This window comes from Agelaius phoeniceus, chromosome 1 (genome assembly GCF_051311805.1).
Source record: "Agelaius phoeniceus isolate bAgePho1 chromosome 1, bAgePho1.hap1, whole genome shotgun sequence".
NCBI lineage: Eukaryota > Metazoa > Chordata > Aves > Passeriformes > Icteridae > Agelaius > Agelaius phoeniceus.
In genome coordinates this window covers 50,578,932-50,590,214 of record NC_135265.1, presented here as the reverse complement: position 1 = coordinate 50,590,214, position 11,283 = coordinate 50,578,932, and the positions used below count along the sequence as shown (strand labels likewise).

At 42.7% G+C, this 11,283-nt stretch overlaps 1 protein-coding gene across 1 annotated transcript in view; it reads left to right on the top strand.

Moving 5' to 3' along the window:
* The first annotated feature begins 1,532 nt into the window (after positions 1–1,532).
* The window catches only part of FBXL2 (F-box and leucine rich repeat protein 2), a 51,479-nt gene continuing 41,728 nt past the window's right edge, over positions 1,533–11,283 (top strand). The window contains exon 1 of the mRNA XM_054641134.2: positions 1,533–1,854. Coding sequence (XP_054497109.1) covers positions 1,852–1,854 — 3 coding nt within the window. The 5' untranslated portion in view covers positions 1,533–1,851. The remainder of the gene's footprint in view (positions 1,855–11,283) is intronic.

Here is an 11,283-nt window from a genome sequence, read left to right as displayed (position 1 = left end):
TTCATATAGTCTTTTTTAATACATAAAATATTGATTCAAACCTATTTTGCAACAATTCACTCCTTCTGACAGTTTTCAATCAAATGAGAACTGATTGAGGCAATGGAGAGGCCGCTCACACATTTGCCTCCTGTCTTGCATCTCTTGCAAAAACACATCCAATTTTAGCTAATTATACTGGATTCCTCATCATCAAAGATGGTGGATGTTTTGTAATGCCCCTTCTTCTTGCAAAATAAGATCATTTTTTTCCTTCAGGTTGCTGCAACTATAATTCATTCTAATTCCCTAGATTTCTTTATTTTTACTGTAGTGATAGGGAAATTTGTCACTATCCTTACAATACAGTCCATATGCCATATGAAATAAAATTAAAAAAAAAAGTATCATGGGGCAGTAATCTTTTCCTTTTTCTAAATGTGAATCAATAGAATTTAGAAACTGCTAGTCTGGGCCTTCTGCAATTCAGCTGAACATGTCTAAATTGTTTATACATATTTCACATTTCTGAGGCTTTCTTCCCTACTATACAAACCAGATCAGCTGTATCAACCAGGTCATTCTCCAAAATCTGGAGAGTAGAAGACAGCAGATTCAAAGATGTGCCAACAAATGATATGTGCATGTACCAACTATTTCCGTGCGGGTTCTGAGAAAGGACACTTTCATAAGAAACTATTTTTTTACTGTTAATCAAACCAGAATGTTTCATTCCTTAAAGGAATGAAGGCAGCTCGTTCCAAAGAGCAAACTCCTGTTCCTCTGCAACGACCACTTTTGATTCTTAGAAGCCTGAAGGACTGAATCAACAGAAAACAATACCTGCTGGGGCAATTATTTCCTCACGATTTTTCCCATCTCCTCACTTTTGCATGGGGTATTGTGACTGCTGAACAGATGTGACCCGTAAGTGCGCTACTAACAATGTTGTGTTTGGCTTTGACAGAGGTTTTACGCAGAGAGTGTTTGCAGAAGCAAGCCGTGCTCTTACTGACAGCACGCATTGCCTGAAAACTCTTGGCTGGCTGACAGGCCGGCTTTTGTGGATTTTTCCGTAGCGATTTCGGATGTTATCGTCCCCCTGTCATCTACAGCCGTGGTTGCAAGTTGCCGCCCCCACGGCAGCATCTCGGGCTGAACTTTTCATCGCTCTCGACTACCTGAGAGGAGGTTGTACCCAGGTGGTAGCTGGCTTCTTCTACCTCCTTGCAGTGAGCAGACCAGATGTCATGGCCTGAAGCTGAGACCAGGGAGATTTAGACTAGACATTAGAAAATAAAAAATCCACTTAGTGTGGTAAGGCATTGGAATAGGCTGCACAGGGAGGTGGTGGAGTCCCCATCCCTGGAGGTATCTAAGAGGTGTCTGGATCTGGTGCTGGGTGATGTGGTTTAGCGGTTTAGGGGTTCCAGTGGTAGCGCTGGGTTGATGGTTGGACCTGATCATCTTTAAGGTCCCTTCCAGCCTTGACGATTCCACGATTCTGTGTCTCCAGCGTGTCTCCAGGAGATCACTGTGCCCAATACAAGTCCAGGCTGCAGACGGACGGCGCAGGGCGCAGCTACACCTGGCAGCACTGGCAGCACCTCGCAGAGCCCCGGAAGAGAGGGCGGGCAGCGCCCCGGCCCCTCTGCCGCCCTCACGGCCGCTCCCTCAGGGCCGCCGGCGCCTTCCCCCGGGAGGCGGTGCGGGGCGGACCGGCCCCACGGCGCAGGGGCGGTGCCGGTCACGCGGGCGCGCGGCGGCCCCGCCCCGGCTCCGGCGGCAGCGGCGGCGGCGGGGGCACCTGGCGCCCTCCTCGGGGCTCCTCGTCGCCGGGACAACCGGGATCGCCGCCGCCGCGCCTCTGCCATGGTGAGGAGCCCGCGACACGGCCCCGCCGCCCCGCCGCAGCGGGTTGGCCCGGCCGCCCGGGGCGGGCAGCGGGTGCCGGCCGGGCCGTGCGGAGCGGCCCCGGGGCCGGCCGGCTCAGCCCGAGGCGAGGGTGGCGGGCGGGGGAGCGCGGGGTACGGATGCGGGGCTGGGCGTGCGGCCCGGCTCGGGGCTGCGCCCACCCGCGCTGTAGACGAAGAGAAAGGAGAGTGTCTGTCTGCCCCTCTGTCTGTCTGCCCCTCTGTCTGTCTGCGTGCCTGCCCGGAGCAGGTGGGGCCGCGCTGCCCCTCGCTGTAGCACATGCCTGCGTGTCTGGGGTGAGATGTGACGGGCGCCTTGCCGCCTCCTCCTCCCGTGTAGCGCCGGAGCAGCCATGGCAGGGCTCTGGCTGGCGTGTGACGCGAGTCAGGTGTGTTGTCCGCCTGGATAACACGGGAGGGATGGTGTGTTTATATGGTGTGTTTATATGGGTGTGTAGGGCGGCCGGGGAATGATGAAGGTGTGTCGTTCCCCTTATAAAGTCGAGAGGAAAAGCCAGGGTGTGTGTCGGTGCGCAGGGCAGGGATGGGGTGTCACCGTGTGGATGCGCGGGATGCTGGGTTTGGGCGCTGTGCTGTATCCTTATGCATGTGCCGTGAGTCAGGGTGTGGCCTGGGATGTGTGCACATAGCAGATACACAATGAGCGTAATGGTGTGCCTCTGTGTGTGTCTGCTGTGATTTGGGCTTCGGGTATGGTGTGTTTGTGTTGTAGCAGAGATGTGACATTGTGTGCAGGGCCATGACATGGCACCGTATGTATGTAGCTGTGTCTTCCTGCTGCTGTCTGGTACGGGCTTGTTCCTGTGTGTATATATAGTGAATATTGGGTGTGGCATAATCTGTGGATATTTTTAAAGGCACGTATGCTATGGGTGGGGCAAGGATTATCCGTAGTCCTGTACGTACGTAGCAGATACAGGGTATGGTATTTGTGTGTACAGAGCAGCAGTGGCTTGGGTGTGTGAGCGTGCGTGGCTGTGATGTTGTGATGTGTGTGCATGGATGCATTTATAATAGATTTGTGGGGCGAGCGTGGCAGGCACAAGGTTTGTTTCACCTGTATGTGGGGACGGCACGACACGGAGCACATGTGTGAGGAGGGTTGCAGCGGAGGAGGAAGAGTGGCTGTGGTTTGCTCTGTGGGGATGTGACACAGTTCGTGTGTGCCACGAGTGGCAGGGCAGAGATGCATCAGATGTTTGTGAAAGGAAGATGACAAGGCACGTAAGGGGCAGTGTGTAGGGACAGGCACAGCGTGTTTGGAAAGATGATTGGTTTGAGCCCTGTTTTCAATTACAACTTAATTGTCTGATGCCTTACTGCTTCACAGTGATAGTTACGACAATAGATGCAGCAGGAAGGCGCAGTTGCTGGCCTTTCCCACATGAGGAAGTACACAGTATTTTAAGGCAGTCACTTCATGTGTATATTTCCGTGTGTGTAGTGCTAGTAGGGTTTCTGGATCAGGTTCTGGGGAGGCGGAGGGAGCGCTCAGCCTCCCAAAGGGAAGAACTGTATTCCTGTGGTGTTGCAACTTTTTGTCCTTTCCATGAAGGCTTGTTCATGCACTCTCTCTTTCTTCCCCTGCACATTGCCTTCTGTTCCTTCCCAATTTTAGCCTGCATGTTCTGAACCCAAACAAAGCAACCTTGAAAACTAAAATGTGAGGTGGAATGAAAAATATGGATAGACTGTGCATGATTGCAGTATTCTTCTGTGTAGAATCAGTTTGGATTTGCTTTGCAAAGGTCTTAGGATGTATCTGTTGCTACAAGGAGGAGTAAACCTCCATGAATGAGACTGTGGATGGCGTAGCACGGTGGAGTGATTGTGATGTGACTCAGTGACATGTTCTTCATATTAATATTCCATCAGAGAAGATGTAGTATCTTAAGTCAGTTCAAGAAAATGGATTTCTCTCATCTTCTAAATTTAAGATAGATTACAGACTGAAAAACAACTAACCAAATGTTTGTAAACTGAACCAGGGGAGACTCAGGTTGGACATACGGTAAAATTTCTTCACTGGAAGAGTTGTTAAGCATTGGAATGCTTAACATCCATGGAGGTGTTCAGGAAACTACTGTGGCACTTAGAGCTATGGTTTCATTGACCATATGGAGGTATTTGGACAGAGGCTGGACTCAATCTTGGAGATGTTTTTCATTCTTAATAATTCTATTTTTCTGTAAGTAAATATTTTCCATTTACTAAATTCCAGGCATGGAGGTTTTCTTTGTGGTCCATTTTGACATTCCCAATGAGATCCCTTTAGCAGTCTAAACTCAGCAGACATACTGCAAAACAGCATTGGTGCTGTAATTGCACAGGGGAAATCTCAGAAATTATACCATCTGCTCTGCAGATTCTTGTATTGGGCAGCTTCTTAGTTGCACTTGACAGCTGTTAAGCTGTTAACCACCATTTTTGGTATTATTTTAAAAATTTTCAAGTATTTTATTCAATGCACTGCTTGTAATTCAAATTTTCCTGTCCTACAGTGCTAGTCCTATTCAAATTGTTCTTTCCTTCTTAATTCTTCATAGCTTCATAGAATTAATTTTGAGCAATTAACACTAGACACCTTTTAGTACAGGGAATATCAATGTTCCTAAAAATCAGAAGGACTATTAGCTTACTGCTTGCTTATTTTACAACAGACTGGAATATTTGGTCATCCTAGTTAAAATGAGGGATAACATGGGGCTAGCAGATGTGGAAAATTGCTAATAAAAGTCAGGTTTTCTGTGAAGCATGGCAACTATTTTTAGGTAGGTGTAGAAAAGTAGTACTAGTCTTGGCACTGGGACAATATTGATCTGAATCCCAGCAGAAGGCTACACATTGACAGTACTTCAGCTGTTTCATCATTTAGAAGTCAGAATAACTGCATTAATTTAATGTAAATTGTTATCAACTGGCAATTCTGGTAGTCTTTCTACTGAATTAGAAATGCACATAAGTGGGATATGCTAAGTAGGACAAAACCAGATGAAATTGTGACACCAAGGAATTCTCCCTCAAGCTAGTTTAGACAATAGCCACAACATCCACTTTCATTCTTTCTAATAATCTTTTTAGGAAGGTGATCCATATTCTCCATAGAGTTCTGCTTTTCCTTTTTTTTTTTTTTTGCTGTTTGTGGGTTTGGGTTTGTTTGGATTGCTTTGGTTTGTTTTAACCCCTCCATGTGTTTTAGGACAATGCAAGAACTGTTAAAATTTTTCATCATACTTGATGTGAATGTGATGGAGCTTGAGTCCAGCTGTTCCCCTGAGCTTCTACAAAACAACTTTCCCACTTGAACTTTTAATGCAGAGTGGGATATTCTCATTCTTTGTAAAGCTTCTGAGAAGGAAGGTTGTAAACAGAGTAAATTCTGTATGGTGATAAGCAGATTTGCATTCTTATAAATGCAGAAAAATGTATACGTGAGGCATTAAAAGTGTATAATGATGAACTTAAAATTCTCTATATACTGGTATCTCCTCTGTCAATTCCATTTTTTTCAGGATCAATAAATGACTTGCATATCTCTCAAAGCTTAAACTAATTCTTCTTGAGACTGAAGAACAAATGGTTTGTAAAGATCAAATATTTTTCTCAGCCTAATTTTTCAAAAAAATGTGCTGTATTCTGAATGTCTGAAAATCTGTGTATATAGTGTGATTCTACAGCACTGTGTGAAACCAAATGGATTATTTTTGTGACAAAATTAATTCTTATGCAACTGTAGTCCCTGTGAATCATTTTGTGGTGGAAGCTGCCTTAGATTCTTTTTCAGTATGTCTCAGTAGAGTCTCAAAGTTACCTGAGTGGTCAATGGAAAGTATCTTTCTCAGATGTTTTTGCTTTTTGGCTTTTGCAATTTACATTTGACTGTTTGATACTTATAGAGGGATTTTTTTATGTACCTGGTCAAGGAAAAGTAAGCACAGGATCTGTAAATGCTTAATTTTTGCTGTCTCAAATGACCTCCCTCTTATGCATCTGCCCCCACCCACCCAAACCAAAACAGAACAAAACTCATCCAAACAAAACTACAGCATGAATTTAGATGTTTAAATGGAGTAAATAATTTCTGTTGGGTACTGGGAGGTAATGGAAATGCAGCAATAGTTGACACAAGGGCACCTCAGCTGACAAAATCAACTACAGCCAATTTATTGAGGGATTCCCCCTGGCTTTTTATCTTTGCATTGGAGGAGCCACTGCTAGAGGAGGACCAGAAATTTGCCCTTTTCTGGACTTGCACATTTTTGACTGTTTGGAGCTATGAACTCCTGCTGTGTAGCCCACAAGAAAGTACCAATATTTGGTATCAAGCTGCAGCACTCAAAATATTTACCTTAATTCTTGTTACACTCTTCTTTTTCTATTTCATTGTTTTCCTATGTTCTCCTTGGTAGGCAGAAGGAAACAGTAAATTTGGTTTTCATTGGATTTGATTGCTGTTCAGCTGGTTACCCAATATATTCTGTAAATTTAAATCAAGGAGACAAGGACATAATCAAATCTGCATAAATGTGAAACTCTACCAGTATGTCAAGTTTGTCAGTCTTCAGAGGTTGAAATTGAGGTCAGAGCTTCACAGAGCAAAGGCATTTCCATATCATAGCTTGATGTTACATGGTAGTTATATAAATATTAAGGGGCAAATGTCTAAGTGTGCTTGCAGATTATAGACTATTTTCAGAACTACATCTGAAACAAATGTATCAAGATAATTTTATTTCTGCAGAAACGTAAATTTTGGCAAATACTGAATCTCCAGTTTCTCTTCTAAATCTCAACCTATTACCTTTCTTGAAACAGTTTGAAAAAGATGTTTTGGAAATGCTACTATGATGCTATTTCCTTTGAAGTCAAGTGTAATTACTGCTTGTAATCATGAAGAGGTATCTAGTTTTGTCTTTTATAATTGAAAACTTTTATTAATAATGCATTTCATGTATGGCAGCTTTTATTAATTATGCACTACATATATGGCATATGTAGCCACAAAGCAGATTTTTTTCTTGTTTCTTTCTTGTTCATTTTCTAGGGAGATTTGCCTTGCAGAGAAGATTTGCCCTTCATAGTAAAGATTTCATACTCAGTACTAGGATAAACCTCAGTTCTGGCATGGTGTTTATGAGGCAGATCAAGCACAGCTTTGAAATGGCTTTGTAGAAACTGTAGAGCCATTTCCGTAATAAGCCATACTTTTTATGTGTCAAATGTCTTTTTGAAGAGCAGTTGTGGAGGGGGAGGATTCGTACTCAAAATTTCTGTTCCACAGGTGCTTAGAACAAGGGTTCTGACAGCTTCAACCATGCCGTCAGTACTTAAGCTGTGATTTCACTTACAGTTTGAGCTAAGTGCAATAAGCAGAATCACCTATCTGGATATGGGATTGCGTGACTGGAGGGAGGACTCTGTCAGTTCAGATTAGAATGGTGCAAACTCCTGGGGAAATGGACTTGCAGAAGAATCTCCGTGTGAACACTCCAGGAGGATTTCAGGTCTCTGTTGTCGTGCCATCAGCCTGTTAGTTTGTGTGCTGATATTGAAGACTGGGAATAAAACTTAGCCATATGTATGTCAATAAAAACAGCTATATGTAGAAGTGGGGATTCAGAGAAGTTTTGATAGGTATTCTCCTAAGGGCTCTGAATCTGTGATGTGGATTAAATTTGGATAGCTGAAACGACATGGCTGTCCCTAGGCAAATGTTGCTACATTGAAATGAATGGACACTTTTCTCTTGGACTGATTTTGTTGAGGAATATATCATGTTCTGAATGCCTTTGAGAACGTGTATTTATAGCATGATTCTACAAAATGGCGTGACACCAGCTGGATTATTTTTGTGATTACACAATTATTCATTTGAGCACACAGTCCTTGAGGATGTTGTGATGGAAACTACCTTAGAATCTTCAGCAGTATTTTTGCTTAGAGTCTCAAAGTTACTTGAATGGTCAAAGAAAAGAATCTCTCAGGTGTTTCAAACTTAGGCTTTTGCAAATTCCATTTGAGACTCTGCTTGATGCTTAAAGAGGGATTTGTCATTTACCTGGTCAAGAAGTACAGAATCTGTGGGATGTATTATCAAGGTTGTGAGGGGCTACTTTGTACCCTTGTGATGGGTTACAGGCAACAACTGCTTCTTCCATCTGATTTTAATTTTCTGCCATTCTCCCATTAATTAATGAGTCTGTTGCTTTCCAAGCCCATAAAGATGATGATATGGGTTTCCCCATATTCCACTTCAAAGTACTTTATACATTGGACTGCTAATTAAATGCTTTATTTTAATTTATTTTTTTAGGAATGATGTCTAAATGCATCATCATGTACTGTTTGGAAGGGTATAATCTTAAAAGACAAGTAATGGATAATTATCTGAAAAAGGAAATGTTCAGTCATTATTTCTTTTAAGAGAAAGCAAATTGAAAGAAAGATTTGCCAATCAGTATATGACTAACAGATGATGAGGATAAAACTTTGTCAAACCTGTTTTTTCAGCTGTCTCTCTGCATATGTTCAAAGAATATACGGGGATACAATAAATAGCTTTTCCAAATTTCTTAGTGTTTGTGTGGTAGTTGTTGGATTTTTTATTTTATTTATTTTTCGTTCCTGATCTGAACTAGTCTCTAGTCATGGAAGATTAGGTAAGGAGAAGTTTATTTTTCTATGTGGTTTAGGTTTGTTCTGCCATCTCTAGTAATGGTTAGAACTAAGTGTCTTGAAAGGCAACTATGAGCTGGGTGCACCTGAGTGAAGGATTAAATCTTCCATGTAGCTCCTATCTCACAGTAGTGTAGGGAAAGCAGAGCTTGCAAACCCTTTTTGCCAATAAAGTCTAATGCCTCTTTCTTTTAGTGAGGTATTGGATTGAACATAATGTTTTCTGCCATGCTGGCTACCAAACACCAGCTACATGATAGCAAGTATTGATAAAATGTTATCTTTCAACTGAATTTTAGGCCTTCAAGTAATTAGGTCAATCACTAATCTGCAAACCATTGGATTTCCCCTTTCTAACCAGCAAAAATAGGAGCTGTCCCAGTGGAGTCAGAGGATTGCTGTCTCCTTGGTGACTTAGTAGGAGAGGGTGAGTCTTGCATTAGGGTATGGGCATCTCAGCAGGTCAGGTTAACCTGTTAGACCTTAATACCCTGGCTGCTTGCAGGAATGAAGCTGTACTCTCTAAAAGGCTTGAGCAGTGATTTCCAAATATGTTGTTGGCAATAGGTGACTGCCCTTGAGAAAAACACACAGGAAAGGGTGTTGAGAGCTGTTTGAGCAACAAACAATGGGCTGGTGTGCTCGAGGCAGCAGGAAAGGCAAGCTCCAAGCACCTCCCACTCTGCACTGAGAAGCACTCGAGTTGGAGCAACCAGAAGCCTTGAGGTAGAGTTGTGCAGCTGTGGACTTCAACTCTGAGGTTCACAAGTGACCTTGTTCTGTCACCCAGTAAGAACAGGGCCTTGGGAGCCAGGCTGATGCCCTCCAGTAAAATGTAAATGATGTGGTATGAATACCAGTGCTGGCAAAACAGGAAAGATGGCTTTTCTGGAAGAGAATCAAGCAGCAAAGTGGGCAGTGTGGCCAGCTGCTTCTGCCTGGAAGGTTTTATTATGTTAAACAGCACTTATTCTGGGGAAATTTTAAAAGCATTATGGTGCTTATAAGCAGCCTTAGGTCATTGGGAAACATTAAGGAAAAACAGAGAGATATGCTCAGGTGCATTTGATCTTCTCTGAACGTCAGCCTTAACTCTTTAAGATGACCAGCACAATAAGAACAGAAGTATCTGATGTGGGGTGTTGCTTTTGTTCAGTCAATTTGTCATCACAACATTAGAAGAGAAAATACCCCAAGGAAAGACGAGTTCAAAAGGTCCAGGAGATATCTGGCAGTCAGGAGGAAGCTGTAAGGCTACTGAAACCATGCCCTAGGCTCTAGCAGTGTGTGTCCAAAGGAAAGAAAATGTTAGCAACCACAGCAGGCCAAGAAGGCTGAATTTTAACATGCACAAAGGCATAGCCTGAGCCAGAGCAGGGTGAACAGCTGGAGCATAGGAACAAGAGCCTGGAGGGCAAACAGTATCTGTTTGTTGAAACAAAAGATTTTGCCAGTCTGTCTGTGCTGCAGACAAGCTTGGTTCAAGATGGGATTGTATTTCAAGGTTCATTTTGGTGTGTTATAATTTTTATTGATTATACAGAAAGCTTTACCATGGGTTCTAGTTTAGCAGCAGTCCTGTGTCATCAGCTGTTGTGTCTTCAATATCACTTCCTTCAGTTCTGTTGGCAATGTATATCCTGTCTAACGCTCCTTTTGTTGCCTGGATACGTTTTGCCACCACTTGCATGGTGTTAAATGGTTCTGCCTGTCTGATGCGTTGATTGTACATTTCTGGAGGAAGCCCTAGCTAGCAGCAATTCCCTGAGCATTAGAGAATTTTATACACTTATGCTAGAGTGTAACATGGCATAATCTGAAATTTATGGTAAAGGAAGGTTATTTTGCCTCTTCTTCCTCCTCCATTTTTGTAGTGTATTTAAATAGAGAGCTTTTTAGAGTGCCATTCATTACTTTAGTTTGCTTGTGAGAGGTGCTCTGGGTAGCAAAGCCAATTTGGTGGCTTTCCTTCCACTATAGCACCAGGTGCTTTCAATACCACAGCAAAATAAAATTGCACAGGCAACAATTAGGTGTCTCAATAGAGGAGGAGGGATGTGCAGCAAGCTGCTGGATTTTGTTTGGCAACAAAAATCTGTGTATCAAGGTACTGAATAAAACTTGAATTTTATTTTCTCAGGATTTTCCTTTAAAATTTGGTTTTACCATGCCTATTACTGCATGGATAATGCTTAATAAAAATTGTTCTTGCCTGTGAAAACCTGAAAGACTTGATGCTTTATACATATGGCTGCATTTACAATTTAAATAGCATGTGTGCTCTGTCAACCATAGAAGGGACTGAAATATACGGTTTTAATTCCAGCCTATTTTCTCCTTTGGTGAAAATGACCCAATGTTGGTTTTATTCCTGAATTGATAAATACTTCAGCCTTGTTTTCAGTATATATGCCTTTTGCTGATGCTCTTTAAGAGTCTTTCACACTTCATCTTCCCCAAACCTACTTTTGCCCATAATTCCTTTAGCATGCTACTAAGCAAGGCTATTTTTGAGAGTCTGGGTTTTTAATAACTTTTGATTTGAGAAGTTGACAGGTTGAAAGTCCTTATCTACTCTGATTTCAGTGGAAATTAGATACATAAATATCTCAGTGGAACTGAGCCATAATGGATGAGCTGCTACCAAAACTGTTTCATCTGTTAAGAAAATAGTCCTCTTCAATAGAAGACTGAA